The sequence below is a fragment of the Elephantulus edwardii genome, unplaced genomic scaffold, assembly GCF_000299155.1.
Source record: "Elephantulus edwardii isolate Elephantulus edwardi_28Jun2011 unplaced genomic scaffold, EleEdw1.0 scaffold00199, whole genome shotgun sequence".
NCBI classification, from domain to species: domain Eukaryota; kingdom Metazoa; phylum Chordata; class Mammalia; order Macroscelidea; family Macroscelididae; genus Elephantulus; species Elephantulus edwardii.
Genome location: NW_006399949.1, coordinates 5,036,036 through 5,062,024, shown reverse-complemented (window position 1 = coordinate 5,062,024; position 25,989 = coordinate 5,036,036). Strand labels below are relative to the sequence as shown.

Genomic DNA, 25,989 nt, shown 5'->3' with positions numbered 1-25,989 from the left:
ATAACAAGTTATTGCAAAGACCATGGCCTGTATCAGGCGCACCTTAGAAATCCAATAAAGATATTTTAAAGCAAACAACAATTGAACTACGAAAATGAGAAGAAATCTGAGGGTAGGATGGGGTGGGGTGGGTTTCATGCTGCCCTAAGCTAGGAAGCAGGTTTCCTGACTTTTCTACCCACCTACCAGTGCATCCTCTGTGTTAATGAATAAACCGAGAGTCTGGAAAATTATTGGGGTTGCTAAGCTCCATGTGAAGGATGCTGCTGTTTGTTACTTTCAAGCAAGAACTGATTTATAGCTGGACAGTCCAGTTTGTTTTGTTTGTTTTGTTTATTGTCTTCAAGCCAAGCATGACTCATACAGACTCTATGAACAAAAGACATAATGCTGAGTGAACTAACTCAGTGACAAAAAAACAAATACTATATATAATATAATGCCACTCTTTTAAAACAGGACTGACATAGGGATTGGGGGGAAACTAAGGAAAGAGGGGATAAATAATGTACATGGCATTGAAACAGACGAGCGAGAGAACTGTATGATTCGGTATTATTGGGATGACAAGAGTCTAGAATAAGCAATGCATCATAAAGTGGACTCTGTGTGTGTCTATATCACAATGAAAGAATTTTCCCCCACCCCAAAAAAAGCAAACCGGGGTGGGGGAGAAGAGGAGGGAAGAAAATGTGCAACAATGAATGAACGGCTCTATAAACTTACATTAAAATATCAATTAAAAAAAACCTAATGATTTTTTATAAGTATCATAATTTCTCCAAGTTCATAGATTGTCCATATGCATGTGTTTCAGGAGGTGGATGCCACTTCTGCTTCCAAACCTGTTTTACAGTTGGGAGCTCTAGCAAACACAAGTCCCAAAATTCTTCATTATATTATCAACTTATATTTAAAGGAAAAGTTATAGTTTCTATACCATTTCAATCATTATATAAAGTTACAAAAAAGACAAATAAGACATGCCATTTTGTTTCAGGGGCAGTAAATCACACACAGGAGATTATCCATTCTTCTCTTGCAAAGCAGCTGGTGGATTTGAATAGCATGTTTTGGGTTGGCAACAAAGTTCCTTATCACCAGGCCACCAGAGGTTCCCTTGTGAGGGGAATAGTGTCAGGAAAAGGTGAAATCTGAGTTATAAAATATAGCCAGAGTTTGAGGGAGTAACTCTATAAAGAATGGTTAAGAAAGTTGAAAGAAAGGCTTCTAAAACCAGATCTATAGAATCGGAATTACCCAGCAAGGAAAGCCATAGAATCATGACTTTTTGAAAATGATATATAATATGATATTTGATAGTTAAATTTTAGAATTGACAACCAGAGGTCTTAGAAATCATCAGAACTTCGAGCTTTGGCCAGAGCTATGTTTTTTTCCCTGTACCCAGTGCCAGGTTCCTAGGCACTTGGTATCTATTTAAGGTGCATGTGATTCTACTTCTACTCTCTCCTCTACCCCTATTTTACAGATACTAGAAATTGAGATATGACCTGACATATGCTTTAAAGAAAATTAATCATATCCAGAGGATAATAGCCAATGGTTGCCATTCTCTACTGAGATACTGTGATAAAAAAAGTAGTTGTCTTCAAACTGACGGCAACTCCAGGAAACTTCACGTAGGATTTTCAATCCTTCACGTAGGATTTTCAAGGTCTAATTTTTCTAAAGTAAATTTCCAGATTTTTCTTCTGAGGCACCTCTGACTGCATTCAAACCTCCAACCTTTCAGTTAATGTCTAGGTGTTTTAATTCTCTGCATCAATACGGTATAATAAGAGATACTCTGAGTTTACACATGAGTGATGCAGATAGACATAAAGGAGACATTTTTTGAAAGAGTGGGCCCTAAGGTCTTTCTTCTTGGAAATCTTTAACAGATTATCCTATTTTAAGTGTGTAAGTCTGATTCTATTATCCAAAACAGAAGACTTGTCAAGGTTTTTGGTTGAAAAATCTCTAACTTGGTTTCCTCCTGTAAGAAGCAAAAGTTACCCAGGAGTGATGTAAAAAGTCTGACCTCTAGTGGCCACCGTCTCTGTGTTGGGTTGAAGGGGGTAGGGCGGAAAGGGTCAAGAACACAAGTAACCCAGACTGTGTTTTGGAATCGGAAAGGAAATGTAGATTTTCCTAGTCAATTTTTAAAGTTTTACAAACAAGGGGACTCAGACCAAGTGAAAAGCAATCATTTTCCAACATTAGTACTTTGCTTGAGGTGAAACCTTGGACCTCTGGCTGGTGCTCTGAATGCAATATTCAAGGCTTCCAGAGCCTCTTAACTTCAGAGAGTCAGTATTGGAGTCTGGTCAGATATTTGGACTTCAAATAACACCTACAGTCTTGTTCACTAGCCATTAATAAGAAGTTAGTTTCCTCAGATAATTGAGTATGTGTGTAGATAAAAGACTATTCTGATCCCTGTGTTATAAATCAGTAAAAAACTGCTAACCTCTTTGGGTCTCAGTTTATAAAACTTTTGATAAAACAACATGGTCTCCATCTTGAATATTGTCTAGCTTGAATGTTCCTGGGTTTCATGCAGAAATAATGTTTCTTGGTCTTGCAGATAGTTGATCTCCTATCACTACTACAACAGTACTTTCTTTGAGAGCAATAATACTTTTTTAACAAACCCTACAATTTAGTTGATTCTGACTATCTTTTTAAATTTTTTTTTTATTATGACTATCTTTATGAGAGAAGAATCTTTCTCCTGTGGTTCAACTGATGGATTCGAACAGATGACTGTTCAGTTAGCAGCACACCACCACACTATGCCACCAGGGCCCCTTCCTTTTAGAGCAAGAATTCTTCATTGGCTTTCCACTGAATCCCAGGTGTTCTGCAGACTGGTTTCAAGGGGAGATCTATGAACTTTCTGACATTTCCTGCAATTGTTAGTGCATTTTGCCTTTTTTTTTTCCTGGAAAAGATATCTATAGAGATTCCATCTGAAGAGTCTACGTATTCTGACAATTTTTTAAAATAACTGAGTTAAAATATACAAGGGACCAGGATTTCCAAGGAATAAAAGGACACTAAACCTAGAGATTTAAGAGCACCAATTCCATAGAGTTAGATAGCAAGTACAATCAGCTGTCAACATACCAATCTTCTCCTATAGAGATTTACAGCCTCAGAAAACCTGTTGAAGGTTGCGATGTGTTGAGATCAACTCTATAGCAATGAGTTTGGGTTTTTGGTTTTGGTTTTTTTTTTTTTTAAGGAAATGAAATATAAACAAGAATTATAATCAAAGAAACACTGTAGAAGTATTTTATTAAAAGTGAAGACAAAGTCAGGGCTGAATTCTGGAACTGGACAATACTTATTTAAAGAAAGTTCATGGCCTTATATCAAAAGATTTACTGACAGATAAGCATCTTTTTTTAAAGTTTTTTTAAAATATATTTTTAATTTTATTATTTTGTGGGTGTGTGTACTGTCAAGTCAGATCTGACTGGTACAGGAGGAGATTGTTCCTCCTTCTCCAGCAAAGCATCTGGTGGATTCGAACCGTGCACCTCTGGGATTGCAGTACACCTTCTTGCCACTACGCCACAGATAAGCATCTTAAGGGAAATATATGCATTTGTCGAAGATCTTCAGGGAAATGAAGTGACTGTTAAAATGGGCTTGAGCATGTCTGAGATCATGAAGATGACACATGACAGGACAAGGGTCAGGCCTGTTATTGATAACAAAGTTGCTGAGTAGTAGCTGATGTCATGGCACCTGCCATCAACAATAATATAGAATTTCTACCTTTAATTTTTTAAACATTACTTAATACTTATTATGGAATTGAAATAGGTGAGAGTGCTTCTTTAGGGTTAAGATTAAGATATCAAAGTCAAGTCTGAAAGAATTGGTTTACTTGTGTCTCCAGAGTGTTATCTCTTGAGAATTCAATCGTTTTAGCATTCCTATGAAGTCTCTTTTTATTCTTGTTAAGTCTGTTTCTTGTAGAATATTTTCAGATACCTTTGCCCTTTTGACAGTAAGCTTTGTTTCAGAATCAGACACCAAGAATTCAGCTTTCAAATTGTTAGATTAGTGTTTGTTTACCTTAGAAAAACACTCTAAATCTGGAGCCAGACTTACTGCTGAATGTCTTAACATCTAATCAGCACGAAGCCAATTGAGGTTACGATCAGCCTTGTTACTAGGTTAATAAATTGTCAATTTCAACCCATAGTGATATAAAACGACAGAACAGAACTGCTCCACAGCATTTTGTAGGCTGCTGAGTGGTAAGGCGTTGCACTGCTAACTCAGAGGTACACAGTTTGGATCTGGCAGCTGCTCTGCGGCAATCTCCTTTCGTGTGACTTACAGCCTCTGATAAATCCACTGGAGGGTCCGTGCTGAGTCAAGTGATTGTACATAATAACAATAATGATCTTTGTAAAAGCAGAATGTCCAGTTTTTCACCCACAGAGCACAGGGTGAATTCGAACCTCCAACCTTTAATTAGGTGCCTAGTGCATCACCAGGTCTACAATCAACGCATCCTTTTTGACTTTTGTTTTTGTTTTTTAATTTAAGAACATTAAACATAGGCCCATTCCTTGCCCTAATTCGACTTCAAGGAAATGTCAGAGAAACAATATCACTGATTAAACACAGACACACACACACCCCCACCATAAAAATGTTCATCATAGCATTACATGTAATGAAAACATGCATTGAAAGTGAAACTAGTGAAATATTTAACAGAAGAGTAATTGTTTTGTTAGGATATGTTTTCAAATACTTTTTTTTATTTTTAAATTTTATTTTATTTTTTTGCATATGTACAGTCAAATCTGATCTGACTGGTACAGGAGGAGTTTGTCCCTCCTTCTCCAGCAGAGCATCTGGTGGATTCGAACCACATACCTCTGGGATTATAGTGCAGTTTTTTGCCACTAGGCTACCAGAGCTCCCTAGTTATGATTTCTTTTTTTTTTCTATTTAGGTTGTTTATTATTCATTTCAATGAACATCTACAGAGATTTTGGGATTCCATTCATTCATTGTTGCACCCTTCTCCCCGCACAAACCCCTCCCCACCCCCGTTTGCTCCTCTCCCTGAAAAGCAAAACAAAAACTCCCCCCATTGGTACACAATCCCCCCTGGACCTCCCCAAACCCCACCCCCTACCCCCAAATATAATCCACTCTGCAACCCTCATTGCATACTTTTAAGTAGTATTTTTTGTGTGGCTGTGCACAGTCACTGAACATTATTATTATAAATCATGACAGAGAAAAGATTGAAAAAAAAAGATTGAAGTTTTCAATAATGTCATCTTGCTTGGATTCACAGTCGATATCTTTGGTTTCAGCAGTCAAGAAATGAGAAGATGTATTGTTCTGGGAAAATCCACTGTTAAAGACCTGTCTAAAGTGCTGAGGAGCAATGATGTTACTTTAAAGACTAAGATGTACCTGGTTCGAGCCATGACCAATTCCATTACTTGTTATGCATTTGAAAGTTGAATAATGAATAAGGATAACAGAAGAAGCATTGATGCCTTTGAGTTGTGGTATTGGAAGAAGAGTAGTGAATATCCTATGGACTGCCAAGAGAACAAACAAGCATGTCTGGAGAAAATGCAGTCAGAATGTTCCTTAGAGGCAAGGAAGACAAAGCTTCATCTCACATGCTATGAGAATGTTGTTAGGAGAGGATATTCCTTGGAAAAGGACATTATGCATGGAAGGATGGAGGGCCAGGAAAAGAGAGAAAGACCCTAAACATGATGAATTGACACAGTGACTAACATTATATATAATAGTATATCAGAGATAGTGAGGAGTGCACAGGACAGGGTTCAGATCCATTGTTCGTAGAGTGTCTATGAGTTTTACTCATTACGCTGGCACCTAACAATAACAACGTGTTACATGAAGAAAGAACAAAAATGAACCGAGTAGTTGTAAATGTACTAAACATATGCACATTTATGAGCTTAGAAGAATATAGGTTTATTGTCTTTTACTAAATTTTCATTTTTATTTTTCTTTTACTCTAAAAACTCAAATTGTGCAATGATTCACTAGATTTTCCACCATCGTATTACAGGAGTTTCTGGGTGGTGCAAACAAGTAATGTGCTTAGATGCTAATCAAAATGTTGACGGTTGAGTCTCCCCAGAGGCATCTTGAAAGAAAATCCAAATCACTTACTTCTGAAAAATCAGTCTCTGACATCCTCATGAAGCACAGACCAACGCAGATACATGGGGTTGACATGAGTCAGCATACACTTGGGGGGAAAAAAAAGAAATATAAGAAAATATCCCAGGCGACCTTGAGATTCCTATAGGGAGCTCTGGTGGCAGAGTCTGTAGCGAGTTTCACTGGTGATCCAAAAGTTGGTGCCTCTTGGATAGTTCAAATCCACCACAGCTCACAGAAGAAATCACAACTCTTGTGTGATTTATGGCCTTCGTAAGCCATTTGGAGGGTTCGGTCCCGATATAAAGACAATGAGTCTTAAATTGTTGGCTGCAGCCAAAGCTATGAAGCTGCCTAGGAATGCAACATCATCCCCGCTGCAGAGAAATGATGATTGTGCAAGTGCTCCTTGATTATAAATGGCTGAATTTGAAATTGTCTCCCAGGTCATCCTGGCCCAATATCCTTTTACCCTCCACAAATCAGTTACATTACAACACTTTTTGGTGATTGGGGTTTGATAAAGTTACTTATCTACTCTGTGTGTTTCCTCACCTGTACAATGTTAACAATGAAAAGATATATGTCTGAGGTTTGTTGGGCGGTTTATATGGAGTTACAGCCGAGAAAAAGCCCTCTAACAATCAATGATAACAAAAATTGTTGAATTGATTCTGACTCATAGCAACTGTACAGAACAGATTAGAACAGGCCCATAGGGTTCCCAAAGGTCACTTATGATTTGTAATCTATATGTGGCAGTGAAATCCTCATACAAAATAGACTGCCACATCTTTCTTCTGAGAAGGAACTGGTAGGTTTGAACCATAGAACTTTTGGTTATTAGTTGATCACCAAACCATTGTGCCACCAATGCTTTTATTGGGTACTGTTGCATTAAAACCTACCCACAGCTGACTCTCCAGAGGGTATTTAGAGGCAGTTAATAGCACAGGAGGAGATTGCCCATTGGGATTGCAATGCAGTTCCTTACCGGTAGGTCACCAGATTTCCACCAATGCCAATACCATTAAATTAGCAGTTGAGCTATGTCCAGAATTTAGTTTCCTTGACTTCCTCCTGGAGACTATTTCTATGATACCACATTATAGAAGTTTTGATCCAAGCTAGAATCTTTTGCTTTGATGAATACTGGTAAAAAGTTGTTAACAGTAATACCAAGAACATTTACAGAGATTTTGGATTTCCATTCATTCATTGTTGCAGTTTTCTCCCTTCCCACCTCTCCCCCCAGTTTGCTCTTCTCTTTGAAAAGTAAAGAAAAATTCCTTCATTGGTATACAATCGTCCCCTCTCCTCCCGCCGCCCCTAATACACTCAACTAGGCAACCTTCATTCTGCACTCATGATAACCATAATACCCTATCATATATCTCTTTTTTATATAACTCCCATCTATTAGGCAAGCAATGGCTTACTCTTTAGTCAGGACAGTGTTATTAAAATTGTCAAAGATATCCTTTAGATGAGGGTACTACTGATATGAAAACACAGACTACTCTCATTTTCTGTTCCATTTGAGTTCTGTTTACCTCTTTTCCTACATTTTTTAAATCTCTCTCTTTTACATTTATTTTTTATTGTGATTTAAGTGGCTTATGAAACAAATGAATTTTTTATTTAACTACATGCACTTTATGTTGAATAACATTCATTTCAATACCCACTATATAATTGCACTTTCCCCATTTCTTCCTGTAGTTTTTATTTGATAGGCCTTCTACATCTCTCTGTGTCTTCCCTTTCTTTAGTGACACTGTGCTGGTCCCTCCTAACATTGGGTATTACATCTCCCTACACCTATTCTTAATATACGTCTATTATATATTTTTAAGCATTTTTAAGTTTTACTTCCTTTCCTTCTTTCCCATTCCTGGTAACCATCCAAGAATTATTTCATCTGTGTGCCAACCTTCCTTTAGCTTTTTTTTGTCCTTTTGAGACTGACTTATTTTATCTAGCACAATGTCCTCTAGACATCTATTTTGATCTTTTGTTTCTTTACTGGTAAGAGGAAGATAAGGGGGATTAAAATATCTTACACTGATATGATGTGAGTTGTCTTTATAAAGTGAAATATGATTCTAAGTTATCACTTTATTTTTTTAAACGCACACACATTTAAAATTTGTTCTGTTTTGAATGATTGCTTCCTGGTCTATGTACAGACTTAATGTGAGCACTATTAAGTGTTCTGGGATTCCCATTCTTCTAAATGCCAGTCATAATTTGTTATGATCCACACAGTTTAATGCCTTTGAAAAATAAATAAAACACAAGTAAACATCTTTCTGATATTCTTAGCTTTCAGCCAAAATCCATTTGATATCAGCATGATATCCCTGGTAGCATAGCTTCTTTTGACTCCTGCTTGAATTTCTAGAAATACCCTCTAGAGATACTTGGTCCAGCCTTTTTTAAAAGCAATCATTTAGATTTTATTTGCATTGGATATTAATGATATTGTTTGATAATTTCTGTATTCTGTTGAATCATCTTTTTAAATGAAAAAAGTTAATTAATGCAAACAGAACAAGGGATTACTACATGGCTTAAAATCAAGAAAGATGTTTGTCAGAGTTGCATCATATCTCAATACCTATTCAATCTGAATGCTGAGAAAATAATTCAAGAAGCTGGACTATAGGAAGAAGAATCATCAAGATTAGAGGAAGACTCATCAACAACTTGCATTATGAGACCACAGATGAGGTCCTTGCTTACAGAGAGTGAAGAAGACTTGAAACACCTACTGAGGAGTTATATCTCAACATGAAGAAAGCAACATTCCTCATGACTGGACCAATAGGCAACATCTTGATGGAGAAAATATTGAAGTTGTCAGTGATTTTATTTTAGTTGGATCCACAATTAATATCCATGGTAGCAACATCCAAGGAATCAAAAGACATGTTGAATTGGGAAAGATATGCTGACAAAAACCTCTTCAAAGTTCTAAAAAGCAAGGATGTAAATTTAAAGATTAAAATACATCTGATGCAAGCCTTAGTATTTCAATTGCTTCCTATGCATTTGAAAGATGGGCAATGAATAAGGAAGACCAAAGAAGAAACAGTGTCTTTGACTTGGGTGTTAGTGAAGGGTCTTGGACATCCTATGGACAGGCAAAAGAACAAGAAAATCTTTCTTGAAGGAAGTGTAGGCATGGTGTTCCTGAGAAGCAAGAATGGTAAAACTTTGTCTTCCTCACTTTCGATATAATTTCAGGAAGACCCATCATCCTGGGGGAGGTAGAGTGCCAGTAAAAAAGAGAAAGTCTCTCAACATGATATATTGACACTGACTATCACCATGAGCGTTACCATGATGGAGACTGCATTTGGTGCAGGATAAGACAAAGTTCTGATCTATTGTTGCTGTGTGTTGTCTTCAACCTGATGGCACCTAACGATAGCAACCACAGTTACGGTTTTCCTATTTATAATGTCAGGCATTATTCTAAGGACTTTACACAAAAGAATACCTTGAATGGTTGCTTTATAGCATTCCTATGTAATAGAGGGACATCATGCTTGGAAAGGTGGAGGGATGGCAAAAAGAAGAAAGACCCTCAACCAAGTAGGTTGACATGGTGGCTGCAACATTAGGCTTGAGTGTGTTAGAGATTGTGAGGATAGCAGAGGAAAGGACAGTGTTCAGTTGTTCATAGGGTTGTTATGGGTTGTATTCAACTTGATGGAATCTAACAACAACATATGATAGATTGTAGCATTATACTTGCTTTATTTATCGAGGCAGAAGGAGGTTAAGTGACTTGCTTAGTATCACCCAGTTAGTAAGTGGATGAGTTAAGATTTGAATGCATAAAGTATGACTACAGACTGAATCCATGCCCTCTGCTTTGTTTATTTTCACTGAAAGTATTTGGCCTAAAAGTAAGAAAACAGATTCTAAACTCCATGTCTTTTTTTTCCATAGCAATCCAGTTAGTTTAATTCAGTTCAACTTAACTCTACTCAATTTAATCCTCAAATCCAGGACCCCTCAGATACAATAGAATGAAATGCTATTACTTCACCTTCCCTATACTCTGTTACAGATCAGAGGGCTGTCATCAACGTTTTTTTCATTGACTGATTAAAAAAACGTACACCCCCAAAACAACAACAACAACAGCAACCCAGCCATACCATGAGGCCTTTTTTCCTAGTCAGGCTTACTCTAGATTCTCTGCTGAAACATACCTAACATCGTAACAACATACAAACAAACATCTTTTGATGGGTGAATGGAGGCTATGCATGCATGAACACTGGCTGGAAATCAAACCTTGGTCTTCTGCATGGGGGGCGGGGGATGAACACAGTAGTGGTTCAATGGTAAAATACTTGCTTTCCATGCTGAAGACAGAAGAGTAGGTCCCACCAAACTTGATTTTTTATGAAAGAGAATAAGTCAAGTATAAAAATGTTAGCAAAATATAGAATAGATAAGGAAGTCTCAAGAAAGAATGTGAGATCTGTACCTGGCGTAGAGGAAAAGTCAGAAGAAATATGTTTCAAAGTTTGTCTTCTCTACATCCTGTTGAATGCAACTTGACCCATGAAGAATTATAGGTGTGGGCCTCCTGGAACCACTGGGTCTGGTAAGTGATAGGTCCCTTAGGAGCAGATGACCTTGGATTGGTCCCATTATCCTCTCTCTGGTTCCAGCTCATGTAGCCAGTAGCCTTTGGCTGCCACTCTAAGTTAAGATTCCATCATCTCAGTGGCCTGTTGTGCAATTTCTTTTGACCTGTCTACTAAAAGGGATCTATAGAGGTGTGATTCGTAGAGAATTGTGTTGCTATTCTTGTATGGCAGTTAGAATTCACCAGCTCTTCCACAGTAGAAACAGGCAATTTCCTTGCTGCAATTTACTGCTTTGGAAACGCAACAGAAAGTAAGCTATGAGTCAGGTAGACTTGATAGCAGTGAGTTAGCTGAGTCTTACAGGAAACCCTGCATATTGGTATCATTTTCTATGGTTTCCACACAACTGTTTGGATTGTTAGAAGAGATACAACATGCCTTTTCCCAGTGCCTGGCTCATAGTTAATGTTTATCAGGTGGCAGCTATTATCACAATTATTCCAGACTTTTGCAACCTGACCACTTTCTCATAGTTCTGCTTGGGAGAGATGGGAGATTGGTCTAATGGCCCATGGGCCCGATTAAGCATGACAAGACTTTGTCTCTTGTAAGAAACACTATCTTCCTGAAGATGAAAAGTGGGACAAACCATTGAAGATCATGCTTCTGCTTGTCCAATGGTCATGATGTACTGAATATGAGTGTTCCCCAGGGCTAAACTCTTCGCTTACACAACACCTTTGATGTCACACAATTAAAAAGGCTTGCATATTAAAATTTGAGGCATGTGTAAGTACCTCATAATTAACTGCTGTCTATTTAACCAGACAGTTCTGCAAGTTAATTTGATGTCTGTTACGAGACTTAATAATTGTCAGTGATTTTTAAAAATAATTTACTGGTATAATCATTAACTACCCCGAGATTATCTTGTCAAATTGATAATTAAATGTCTCAAAAATTCATTACAGAGTCAATGTATTAATAGGAATGTAATTAAGTAATGTTTGCTTATGTAATCTAGAGTTTATTACCTGTACACTTATTTATCTTTTCTACACTTATTAAATCTTCCTAGGGGCCTCTTCACAATCAATAGAAAACCCAGAATCAATAAATGTCTTATTAGAATCAAATGAGCAACTTAATTGAGATACTGAGAAATATGTATGGGTTCTCTTATCTATGGGTGGTGGGAGAGATTATTTTCATTTCATAGCGAACTTTTCAATTGGAAAGGCAGAAATCTTTCCTTTCTTTATTCCATTTTCTCTTGTGCCTGTTATTCCTTTATTCTGTCATTTTCTTCCATTCTTCAAACAAACATTCAACTACCTGCTATATCTGAGTCACTGTGTAAGGCATTGAGGGCACTTAAGGCATGATTCCAGCCTAACATATTGGAGTAGAGAGAACTGTAAAACTAACAATACTACATGTGAATGTTATCCTAGAGGCATGCACAGGATGCCAGTGCAGCACAGAGGGTGCATGACTAACTAACTCTACCTGTCGTTAGGGAAGATTTCTCCAATAAGGGGACACTTGTGCCTGCCAGAAAATTAGATGGAGTTTTACCAGGAAGGAAAAAAAAATCAAAGAGGATTTTTATAGGTTATAAAATACTGCATTTCTATCTATATATCTATACTTTATATATCTCTATCATCTTTGCCTGTTGGTGTAGTAAAATAGTCACACTTGTCAGATCACAGCTTCAAATTTTGCATTTGATAAAGAAGATTACAACATATTTCAACTGGGACATCTCAAAAAGAGTTTCTTCCAGAAACACTCAGACATACCCAGGAGCAACGGAACCCAAACAGCAAGAGGTTTGTTTATATGAGCAACCCTAGATAAAATTCAGAAGGGGATGATGCTTAAGTTAATTGGAACTGACTCCACAGCGCTTAACAACAACAATATAGAATCCAGTCAGTCATTACTTTATCTTCTCTGACTACTGAGACACACAGGAGTCAGTTGTGATAATGTTTGTCCCTGACCGAGTGTCAATCACCATAAAAATAACTGCCTGCCTGGAGTTGCCCCTGGCTACATGACTGGGTACTTTTTGGTAAAGAAGGAAGAGGAAGAGAGAGGGAAAGTCCAAGTAAAAAAAAAATACTTTCTGATATTTGATGCTGTTTCTTGACTATATTCAGCAAATAGAAAATGGTTTTAAAGTCTCTTAAGAGTTGTTCAGTTTTGGGTTTGAGTTTGGTTTTCTTTTTTTGGTAATGCTTGGAAATAATATCATAATATTATTCTTAGTTTCTCGAGTACAGAAAATCATTTTGGGGAGGACTCTTTTTGCTCAACAAGATAAAGATGACACATCTTTAATACTGATGTGCTTGACCTGTGCCTGGAATTCCCAAATGATATGAACCTGACTTTTAGCCTCTGGTCTACCATTTACTACATAAAGGACTCTGGACAAGCAGTTTTCTTATTTTCCTCATATGTAAAAGGAGGCTAATAATTCTAGGTCTGCCCATCTCATGCTATTACTGGGAATATCAAATGAGACCATGGGATATAAAATGGGTCATAAAATGCTATGTAAATGTGAATGCTACATTTGAAAGACTATAAATATTTCAGAGACAAATATTCAATCATGCAAGGTACATGACTAGAATCCCATGTTGCTATCACATTCTGACATTAAAGTTCCAGTTAACTATTTTGTCCCACGTGGCTCTCCATAGTTATTAAACTGGACTGCTGACTTGTTTGTATCCTACATTAGTCTGTAAATTTCCAAAGTATTGTTGTCGTTGTTGTGGACCGTAGAGTTGGAACTGACCCATGGCTGACCCTCCAGCGCCAAGTTTTCAGAGGCAATTAATCCCACAGGAGGAGATTGTCCATCCTCCTGTGGAGCAGCTGGTAGCCTCAAACCTTGTGCCTTTGAGACTCCAGCACAGCTTCTTGCCACTAGGCCACAAGAGCCCCCAATAGTATTGAGCACCTCTAATGATCTTAAGAGACTCAACATAGCTCTGAGTTTTCTATTCAGTTTGGTTTTTCTAGTTCTTTCAGACACTCTCTTTTTTCTCTTGACTCGATATTTAAGTCCTAAGGTCATTTGCTCTCTCTTCTTTCATTTGCTTGGGTGTCAGATGTTGCGCTAATCATTGGGCACACAAAGATGAATCAAACATAACCTCTTACCTCAAGGAAGATAGAGTTTAGTTAAGGGGAGACAGATGCATGGCAAAAAGATCTTTAAGCCTATTGATTTATGTGCTTTGATAGAGATAATTTGGGCTTGAAGCAAGTGAGAAACGTGCTAAATGATGGAGGATAGAAAATCTTCAGAAATGTCTTAGAAGATGATCAGGTGTGCCTCACTTAGACAAAGAAAAATAGGGCATTCAAGATCAGAGGACAACTGGTACGTAAAAACAAAAAGAAGACATTTTCCCTCCTCCAAATTTGAAAACTGAGGGTGATACTGTGGTTGTGAACGTTAATGATGATGTGTAGAAGTGATGATTACAAGACTGACCGTACGTAATCAATACATAACAAATAATAATGAAACTTTTCTCTTCTCTTACCAGTTCTTTTTCCTCCTCTTTATTTAATATTTTAGAGGGGAGCAGTTTGGAAGACTTTTATAGATCTTACCCTCAACCCAAAATTTGCTGCTATAGAATTAATTCCAACTCATAGTGAGTACGGCAGAGTAGAATGGCCCTGTAGGATTTCCAAGACTGTAAATCTTTGTAGAAGCAATCTGCTCTGTCTTTCCTCTGTGGAGTGATTTGTGGATTTGAACTTCCTATCTTAAGGTAAACAACCCAAAATGTAATCTGCTTTGCCACCAGAGGTCCAACAGACACCCCAAAACATCTTAAAATTTTCTGGGAAGATTCAACCAATCTTGAATGTGAAAACAGTAGAACCAGTATGGAGGAGGTCACATCTGATCTCTACTAAATCCACAAGGGGGAAGAGTTCTCAACCAAAGCATCCACCACACAAAACCAATTTCTATGAGCTCAGACATCCTCTCATATTCCTATAACTTATAACAAGTCTGACAGTAATTGTGTCTCCCAGACTCCTACTGCTCTTCTGCTGGGTTTGTTAATCCATTGCAACAGCCACAACAGAACTCATAAATCATAATCAAAATTATGAACTTGTTAGGGTGGTCATTGTTGTGTGCCATCGAAGTGGAACTGACCCATAACTAACCCTCCAGCACATTTTCAGAGGCAGTAAATTGCATGGGAGGAGATTGACCATCCTTCTCGTGTGGGGTAGCTAGCTAGTGACTCTGGGATTACTTTTGGGATTGCAGCACAACCGGAGCTATTAGGAAAGTTAACAGGTTACAATTCACGTTATAATTATGTAATCAAGACAACTTTTCATGTATCTCACAGAGCCCCTTACCTTCAGTCTTTCAGCTCTGGGGAAGTTGTTCTCTTAATCTTACCAATTATGGCATCTTTCTCTCAGCCCTCCAGTAAAATTAGGTTAACACTCTTGGCACTAACTTCTTGTGGCAGAAATTTCAGTTCAGCTTTGTCTTAAGCTGGTCTTTAGTTCTCTTCCAGCCTTGCTGTTCCTGCCATGGTCTTGGGCTCTGGATGAATATCTCTGGTCCAAATGGACATGCAATGCCGTCTCTGTTGCTTCTTTCTTGCTGGTAACAAATTTCCCATTTTCTGTCTCTAAATCTGCCTAGTTTATGCCTGGTGGAATGACAAGACTGATCAATCTCATCATTAATAGTCTGCGGCCCTTGTTTGCATGCCCCCACTCAAAAGGTGCTCTTTACCTCATTCACATAATTAGCATAGTCCCACCCAACCAAATAGGGAAAGCCAAAGCAAATGGCTCAGGAAAAACATTCTGAATAATCAACCAATCTGCTGCACCACACTCAAAAAACCCATGGCCATCAAACTGAGTGTGACTGATAGCAAACCCCATTAGATTAAAAAAAATAATAATCTATAAATCTTTAAGGGAGGAGACAGCCTATCTTTCTTCAGAAGAAGAGTGGCTGATGGATTTGAGATCCTAATCTTTGTTAATAGTCCAACATGTTACACAAACTCCTCCAACTCTTCTCTTCCTGCTCTTGTTGTTGTTGTTATGTGCCATCGAGTTGCTTGCGACTCATAGCGACCCTATGTACAACAGCTCTAAACTCTGTTCTGTCCTGTGCCAATCTCATTGCCTCCAACACACTCATCCTGATTGCCCCAGTCACCTAATCAATCCATCTCCCAGAGAGCCTTCCCCTCCTGCGCCTGCCCTCCACCCTCCCAAGCATGATGTCCTTCTCCAAGGACCGGTCTCTCCTTACAACATGTCCAAAGTATGGCAGATGAAGCTTCAGAATCCTTGCCTCCAATGAGCAGCCCGGTTTAACCCTCTCCAGGATGAATCTGTTTGTTCTCTTAGCAGTCCATGGCACCTTCAACACTCTTCTCCAACACCAAAGCTCAAAAGCATCAATTCTCCTTCTATCCTCCTTGGTCATTGTCCAGCTCTCTGATGCATAACAAGTGATTGCAAAGACCATGGCCTGTACCAGATGCACCTTTGTCTCCAGAGACACACCGTTGCTCTTGAGGACTTTAGAGAGGTCCCTAACAGCAGACTTGCCTATGGCAATACGTCTTTTAATTTCCTGGCTGCTGGTGCCAAGAGTGTTGATTGTGGAGCCAAGCAAACTAAAGCTGTGAACATTCTCATTCTCTTCACCATCCATCCTGATGTTGCCAATTGGTCCAGTGGTGAGAATCTTTGTCTTCTTTACATTGAGCCTCAATCCATATTGAAGGCTGCAGTCCCTGACCCTCAGCAGCAAGCACTTCAGGTCCTCCTCAGTTTCAGCAAGCAGGGTTGTGTCATCTGCATAACGCAGATTGTTTATGCATCTTCCACCAATCTTGATGCCACATTTCTCCTCATAGGGCCTAGCCTCCCAGATGATCTGTTCTGCATACAGGTTGAAAAGGTATGGAGATATGACACATCCCTGGTGTACGCCATTCCCAATTTTGCACCATGCAATGTTTCCTTGCTCTGTTCTGATGACTGCCTCTTGGTTCAAGTATAAGTTTCACATTAGCATGATCAAGTGCTCTGAGATTCCTATTCTTCTCAGAGTCAGCCACAGTTTGTTATGATCCACACAGTCAAAAGCCTTTGCATAATCAATTAAGTACAGATAGACATTGCTCTGATAATCCCTGCTTTCAGCCAATATCCATCAATTAGCTACAATATCCCTAGTACCATGGCCCCTTCTAAACCCAGCCTGGACTTCTGGCAGTTCTCTGCTTGTGTGCTGTTCCAGTCATTTTTGGATAATCTTCAGCAGAATCTTGCTTGCATGTGAAATCAATGATATTTTTCTATAGTTTCCACACTCTGTTGGGTCATCTTTCTTTGGAATGGAAACAAATATAGATCTCTTCTCCAGATTTCTTGACACAACTTGGTGAGCATGTCCAGGGCAGCATCTGTTAGCTGAAATATGTCAATTGGTATACCATCTATTCCTGGGCCTTATTTTTTGCTATTTCTTTCAAAGCAGCTTGAACTTCTAATGCTGGCCAAACGTCAATGCTCTTTTATTTCTGATAACACAAATAATTTCCTCTACGAAATATCAACTTTATTAACAAACAAATGGTGCCTAGTTAGCTATATTTCACCACCACAAGGGCTGTCTGATTTTGTTTTGCTTTACCTTGTACGTAGGCTCAGCTTGTCTCCTATACATGATCGCAAATTTCCTGAAATGAGTGATGTGCCATACGATTTAGAATAAACATTCAAAATTCAAGTTCTTACTCTGGTACCTATTAGTTACTAGATCTTGAGTAAATTAGTTAGCTTCCATTTTTTTTTCATTATTTTAAAATGTGGGACATAATAATGACTAACGTTTAGAAATTATTGTTTTTGATAGGTGCCACTGAGTTGAGTATGACTCATGGTGACTCAATGAACAACAGATCTGAACTCTGTCCTGTCTTGTGCCATCTTCATCATCTCTGACATAGTGAAACCCATGGTATGAATCTGTCTCATTGCGCATCTTCTCTTTTACTCACCTTCCATCTTTCCTAGCCTGATGTCCCTTTCCAAGGATAGCCTCTCCCTCCTCACAACATGCTCAGAGTATGTGAGATGAAGCTTCACTATTCTTGTCTTCAGGAAACATTCTGGTCACACTTTTCCCAAGACATAGATGTTTGTTTTCTTGGCAGCCCAAGGGATAGTCAGTACTCTTCTCCAGCACCACAGATCAAAGGCATCAGTTCTTCTTTTGTCATTCTTATTCATTGCCCAGCTCTTAAATGCATAGCAAGTGATTGAGAAGACCATGGCCTGGATCAAGCACACCTTGGTCTTCAAACTGAAAAGTCAAAATGATTTTTCAAAAAATCATTGCTCCTTTAGTAATTCAGAGAATTCCCTTAAAGTAGATTTTTCCAGTACAATATGTTTCCTGATTTCTTGACTGCTGGTATCAAAAGTATTGCTTGTGGACTAAAGCAAGGTGAAATAACTTAAAATTTCAATCTTTTCTCCACCTGTCATAATGTTTCTTATGAATCCAGTGATGAGGATTTTTGTCTTCTTTTTTTTTTTTTACTTTTGTCTTCTTGAGGTTGAGTTGCAATCTGTATTGAAGGCTACAGTCTTTGACCTGCAGCAAGTGTGTTAAGGCCTCCTTAATTTCATAGAAGTGCTTTAAATAAGGAGTCCGTGGGTCTCTTTAGCTACTAAAGCATCTTAGTAGACACATCTTGAATCTGTCTTCTAGAAATGAAACAGTTCTTGAAAGGTCTATGGAAAACCGTTCTATTTTGACACACTTTGGGTCACCATGAGTCAGAATGGACTCAATGGCAACTTGTTTTCTCAAATGCAATAATACATATAAAGGTAATTTGCAAACTTTAAAACCTTAGAGAGATTTTCCACCCAGTATTTATTGCAAACCAACAGAAATAGAATTCAAAGAGGAGTAAATGAAAAATCAAGACATAGCTGAAATGTTCGGGAATAATGGCAGCTGAAATGTTCAGGAATAATGACAAATATCAAGCAAGAAAATGAGCGGTGTGTTCCTTCTCTTCTGTTCGCTGTATTGTCCTTGGTGTTGACTTCTTTAGCAGGCGTTTCTTTTCCTTGATGTCTCCTAAAACTACGACTTTTTATCCTACTAGCTTAACAACTTTAATTAAAAGGTGGCTTTCCTCCCAAAATAAGCTTGAAAAAATTCCCACAAACAACTCTTATTGTTCATTATGGGCCTGTGCCCATCTCTAGATCAGATCTGGGGCCAGTGTGGTTCTGTCTGTTAGTCAGCAAACACGAGCTTCTCCAGTGCTACAGTGGACTTGTATGTGGTTGATGCCTCATAATACATGAATGGATAATGGGCAGGGTGGTTCCCTCAAGGAAAAGTATGGCACTGTTGCTGGAATATGAAGAAGTAGGCGGTGGAGCAGCTGGAACAGCAAAGATGTTCTATAGCATCCTTCACTGCCGTCATCAGTCAAAGCAACAAGAGGTGTAAGTGCAAATACTGTTTGCTTGAACCATGCTGGCCTTGTTACAAAGATGCTCTGAGAAGTCAGAACCACCGTCTTACGAGTGATAGAAGAGCATTCAGCAACAAACTTAGACGGTTTGTGGGATGTGCCAAAACAGATGGATATAGGGCATGTATTGGCTGTATATGTTGTTTACTTTGATTTTGTTGGTTTCAAACTGGTCTTAAGTTTCCTTCTACTGGCATTAGTAAGCCAGAAAATGAGAGGAACAGTGAAGGTTCTAAGACCTTATTTTGAAACAAAGTCTTTAAAAAGAAAGCATTCGCTTATTTGAGTATTCACCTGTCTGAAAGCGGGAGGGCCTCTGATGGGTTCACCCCAGGACAACCTCCCTACTTAGGAGCCAGGATGCCAGGAGGCAGGAAAGGGAGAGACCACAGCGACAGGAGTGAATTGTCTCCTGCCAGCTGGGGCTGCTCCCTCCTCTCACGCTCTTCCAGGCAGGGGGGCCCCCTGGTCCCTGCTGTCCTTTCTGGTGGGCATGGTGGGGGACTGATTTGGGTGCCAACATTCAGCTGCTTGGGCCTACAAGTGGTGACAGCTGGCGCCCTTTGTTGGCATTCACTAGAGAGAATCTAGTGAGGGACCCAGGAAATCCCAGAAATAGCCCATGCTTGGGATACTTTCCTCCTTATTTTCATCTCTCTCTTCCTTCATCCTCCTCCACTAAGAATTAAATCCCTTTGAGGATAGCATTTTTTTTTATGGGCAAAGCCCTAGTTGGGAAGCAGACATCAAGACACTTAAAATGCAAATCCCATTGTTCAATTACCCCTGTGGTGGAAAGAACAAACATATTGACCACAATTCCAAGGTAGATAGTGGTGGCCCCTTCAATGTCGTATTTGGTGGTTTAGAAGTTCAGAGGAAGGAGAGGTGACTTCTGCAGCTGGATTTGTGGGAGCTTTCCTGAGAGAAACTGCTAAGGAGGTTCTGAGGGTCACAAGTAAACTGTGACTGAACAGAAAGGACTCAGATCCGGGAATGGCCTCAGTCTTCAGCACAGTTGTTGTATGGTTTCCTGAGCCCCTATAATCCTTTACTTGAAATCTGATTAATTGTATCTATAGTACTAATAGTTAACAGTTTTAGTTTGCTTGACTCCACAGGTCAACACTCTTGGTACCAGCAGCCAGGAAATCAAGAGATGAATTGCATTGGGAAAGTCAGCTGTCAGGGACCTCTCCAGAGTACTGAAGAGCAACGACATCAGGCTAGAGACTAAGGTGCATCTGATCTGGGCCATAGTCTTCGCAATTGTGTGTTATGCATTGGAGAGCTGGACAGTGACTAGGGATGACAGAAAGAGAATTGATGCCTTTGAGCTGTGGTGTTGGAGAAGAGTATTGAATATACCATGGACTGCTAGGAGAACGAACAGGTTTGTCCTGGAGAGGGTGGAACTGGGCTGCTCTTTGGAGGTAAGGATTCTGAAGCTTTGTCTGATGTACTTTGGGCATGTTGCAAGGAGGGACCATTCTTTGGAGAGGGACATCATGTTTGGGAGAGTGGAGGGACAGTGCAGGAGAGGAAGATCCCCAGTGAGATGGATCGATTCAGTGATTGGACTAATGGGTGTAGACGTGTCAAAGACAGGTTGGCACAGGGTAGAGTTAGGGTTTAGGGCTCTTGTACATAGGGTCACTATGAGTCGCAAGCAATTTGAAGGCACATAACAACAACACAACAACAATAATAATATACCTGTTTACCTACAAAGACATAATGAGATCAGGAGCAGCAAATTGGGAGACAAAATTGTCATAGAAAAGAAGCTGACTTTGTTGAATTTGTTGACTTGAAAAGAAAAAAGACCAAAGAAAAAAAAAGTTGAATTTGTTGACTTGAGAAGATGAAAGACCCAAAACAAAACAAAACAAAGCAAAACAGAACAACACAACAAAGAAAGATAAGGAAAAATACCTACCACAGATCTTTAAAGATTGAAGAATCACTGCGATCTGAATGGGGTGTGGTGCCAAGCAGTTCTTTAAATTGAGTCTTCTAAAATGTATATTCTAGTTCAGAGGAAGAAGTAGCAACCAAGAATCCCCAAGACGAGACTTCATTTTATTACTTTTGCCTTTTTTCAGAAGAGAGACAAACCCGTAATTAGTTATGGAAAGATATCCATCCCAACTTAGTTACAATAAAGTTTATATTGAAGCCATAAATCATTAACACTGGAAATGCCAAATTCTAGTGAAGAAATAATTGGACCTTATTTTTGATCTGTCTAAAAGTGCAGTGAGCCATTTTATGTCACATATCCACCTTATATTCTCCTTCTTATCACCTCTGTACCTTGCACCATCCTACGGTTTCTTTACCTCCTTCCCTCATAATGTGGATTTCTCTTGCTCTCCTCCTGGCACTGGCTCCCTGGGCTTCTCTTAGTGCCTCTTGCATGGCATTTGGAATATGCTTATGAGAGGGCAAGGAGGGAAGACCTGGACATTGAGTCAGACCTAGGAATATGGCTTCCCACCTAAGAGCTAGGAATGTCAGAAAAGTCACGCCCCTGTCTTTGAACTTCTATTTTCACGTTTGGAAAATGGGGATAATAACTGTCATTCATGGCATTTTTTGTGGTGATCAAATGAATGAATAGATTTGGGCATAGTTGGTAAAGTAGGCTATGGGTCCATTCTGAAACAATACACTAACTGATCTTCCTCCCTCTACTCTTAGCTGTCCTTTGTACATACATCTCTCTCCATTATATACTGAGATTTTGTTTTTAGTGATATATTTTTTTGTTTCTATCTACCTAAGTAAGTATTATGGTATAAGCAAAGAGCACGCCCTGTGCTGAAGGGGTGCGAGGGAAAGCACCTAGGTGTTGATAGGAGCAAGGGTCTCAAAGGTTGTGCAGTGTGTCAGCCACAAAAGTGCCTGCCACTCTGCCTTGCTGGTGTATAGCAAACTTTTTTGTCCATCTGAAACCCTGCTTTGGTTCATAAAATATTGTTGAATATTGGTCCTTAAGCTCTGGAATGAAAGCTTTATAGCTATATTATTCAATTCTAGGTCTTGATTTCAGCCTTCCATTTCATTTTTGACTGGACTTTCTGATTATAATCACAGAGTGAACCCCTTCTGATGATGAGATATTTGGACTACCAACTTATCAAAGTAAAAAAAGAGGTATAAAATCCTCAAGACTTATATTTAGACTACTGGTGTTTTATTTCCCAAGTCAATAAAAATGAGAATCTCAACACTTTAACCTATAATTGGGCCAAGAAGCAATCCTTAGAACAGAGCAAGAAAGCACTGCATGGTTCAAAATTAAGAAAGGAGTGTGTCAGGGATGCATCCTGTCCCTGTACCTTTTCAATCTGTATGCAGAACAGATCATTCGGGAAGCAGAGCTTTATGAGGAGGTGTGTGGTTTCAAGATTGGAGGAAGACTCATTAACAACCTATGATATACAGACGACACATCCTTGCTTGCTGAAACTGAAGAAGACCTGAAACATTTGTTGCAAAAGATCAAAGACTATAGTCTCCAATATGAGTTGAAACTCAACATCAAGAAGACAAAGATTCTCACCACTGGGCCAATTGGCAGCACCATAATTGATGGAGAAGAGATTGAGGTTGTTAACAATTACAGCTTGCTCAGATCCACAATCAACAATCTTGGCACCAGCAGTCAGAAAATCAAAAGACATACTGCATAATCTGCTATCATGGACCTCTTCAGAGTGCTGAAGATCAACGATATCAGTCTAGATACAAAGATGCACCTAATCCAGGCCATGGTATTCTCAATTACTTGTTATGCTTCAGAGAGTTGGACACAGACTAAGGATGACAGAGGAACTGATGCCTTTGAATTATGGTGCAGGAGAGTCTTGAACATACCATGGACTGCCAAGAAAACAAATAGATCTGTCTTGGAGAGGGTGAAAGCAAGTCTCTCCTTTGTGGCTAGGATTTTGAAGCCCCACCTCACTTAATTTGGGCACATGTCTAGGAGAGATCAGTCCTTGGAGAAAGACGTCATGTTCAGAAGGGTGGACGGACAATGCAGGTGAGAAAGATGGATTGATATAGTAACTGGGGTGACGGGGTTTGGTGTATTGGAATTAGTGAGACTGGTTCAGGACAGGGAAGGGTTCAGCGCTGCTGTACATAAGGTTGCTAAACATCTCAAGCAATTAAATGGCACATAACATACTATGACAAGTTTGGAAGCAGGTGTGGCATCCACTTCCTGAATAATATGCCTCTGAAAACTCTATGAACTCTGATAAATGTCCAAAGTTGTAGAGGGGCTTCAGTCCTTTTGTTCATAGGGTTGCTGAATCATGCTTGACTCAAAGGCAATCAACAACAACAACATAAAAATGGGCGGAGAACCTCCACAGTATTTTGCTATACCCTTTCTATGTGCCACTCCAATCATAAAAAAAGATTTTATTATTCTCTTTGCCATTGAGTTGAATATAACTCATAACTGATCCTCCAATGGGATTGAAGTTGTGTATCTTACAGACGGAGGTAGACTATCTTTTTCCCAGATAGTGATTGGTGAATACGAACCACTAGAGAGGTGCAGCTTTTGGCTTGACAGTGCAGTTACCCACTGACTGAGTTACATATTGAATGTCATAATCCAGCTTGTCTATTTCTTTGATGAACTTTCTTTTCCTTTTCTGGAATGGACTAACTATCCTACTCTGAAGCACTGATAAAAGCATGAAATGAGTCACATGTGAGCATCCTGGCACAGTGTCTGACCTAATTTCAAAACATCATGTAATTCTGAAACCATAATGGTAAGAAGGCCTCTTCTCCCACTCTCTAGCAATGTTTTCCACCCTACACAGAACTTTCTACCTTGTTGTGTCCTATCAAGTCAGAACTGACCCACAGCTGACCCTCCAATGAGTTTTCAGAGGCAATAAATTCCACAGGAAGAGCTTGCCCACCCTTCTTTCATGGAGCAGCTGACGGATTGGAAATGTGTGCCTTCAGATTAGCCTCACGGCTTCTTAGTACCAGGCCACCGGAGCTCCCTTCTAACTTGTAGTAAGAGAAAAATTTATCTTGGTGTAACTTCCACCTCTGAGACATCTGGGCAAGTCTGGGTGTCTTCTCATATTCCTCAACTCCTTTCTCAGTCTCCCCATGAGGACAGCCACTGTGGTCAAAGGGCTGAGGAGCCAGACAAGCCTCTGTGGTTACACACTTATTTATTTCCTTATTTATTACTTTTGCAGCTAACATTTTTACAATCATGTTATTTGTGGTTTATTTGTAGAATGCTGTGTGAGCCAAGTTTGCCTCAAATGCGCTCTGAGTTGGAAAAGGTTTGCACAGGGGAGTCCAGCGGGAGGTGGGGGAGGGCAGGAGAGCAATTGCAAAAACAAGAAGCAATTGCTGTATTTGTTAATGGTTCTCTCTTTGTAATGAGTCTGCCCGAGAAAGACACCAAGGCCATAACAAACCAGTTATCCAATTGATTGCAGCTAATAGTGACCCCAGAGGCGGGTCAGATAGAGCAATGTTTCAAGTGTTTGATTTTTTGGAAGAGAGTCACTAGGCCTTTTCATCTTCTGTTGTTTTCACGACTCATAGCAACTATATGAAGAGCAGACTGGAACCCTGTTCTATCCCGTGCCATGCTCACAATCCCTGACACATTTTTGCCTGCCCATTACTGCAGTCACAGTGTCAATTCACTTGGTAGAGAGTCTTCCTCTCTTTTACTGACCCTCCACCTTATAAAGAATGATATCCCTCTCCAGAGAATAGTCTCTCCTAGCAAGACACCCAAAGTATGTGAGAGGAAGTTTCATCCTCTCTGCCTCTAAGGAAGATGCTGGCTGCACTTTTTCACAGTCCATGGGATGCTCAGTACTCTTCTCTAATGCCTCAGTTCTAAGGCATACATTCTCCTATCATCCTATTCATTTCCCAGCTCTCAGTATAGCAAATGAAAAATGAAAAGACCATGGCCTGAGAAATCCCTAAAACTGAAACTCAACCCATTGCTGTTGAGTCAATTAAGACCCCCGGCAATGACCTACTGGATTTTTAAAAATAAAATATTTTATTTAAATTGTGATTTTATTGAAAGTTTAAAGAAAAGTTAGATTTTTATTCATTCATTGTTGCACAATTACCTCCCCCCACCCCAGTCTTTTTTGCAATGTATCTCTTATTCTGGGCTTTTATCATATGTATAATGCTTAATTATGTATTACTTTTAAATAGTTCTTTCCTTCATCTGTTCCAGTGTAATATTCATTATCTATCCACTCTTCAGTTCTCCTCCCAGCCCACCCCCCCATGTCAAACTTGCTTTATAACAGTAATGCTATGAAGTATTTGTCCTTTTGTGACTGAGATATTTCACTCAGCCTAATGTCTTCCAGGGTCACCCAAATGATATGTTTTATGAGTTCATTGGATTTTTTTTAGCTATAAATCTTTATGAGAGAAGACTACTACATTTCTTTTTTTGTTTGTTTTTAAATTTTTTCTTTTTAATTTTTTTATTATTATCAATTTCAATCAAAAATTACAGAGACTTTGGATTCCCATTCATTCATTGTTGC

The 25,989-nt window shown here is 39.1% G+C and overlaps 1 protein-coding gene across 1 annotated transcript in view; it reads left to right on the top strand.

The window, feature by feature from the left end:
• The first annotated feature begins 19,269 nt into the window (after positions 1 to 19,269).
• LOC102875999 (cytochrome c oxidase assembly protein COX14-like) overlaps positions 19,270 to 25,989 on the top strand; it is a 10,684-nt gene continuing 3,964 nt past the window's right edge. The window contains exon 1 of the mRNA XM_006897075.1: positions 19,270 to 19,376. Within this exon, the coding sequence (XP_006897137.1) occupies positions 19,270 to 19,376 (107 nt within the window). The remainder of the gene's footprint in view (positions 19,377 to 25,989) is intronic.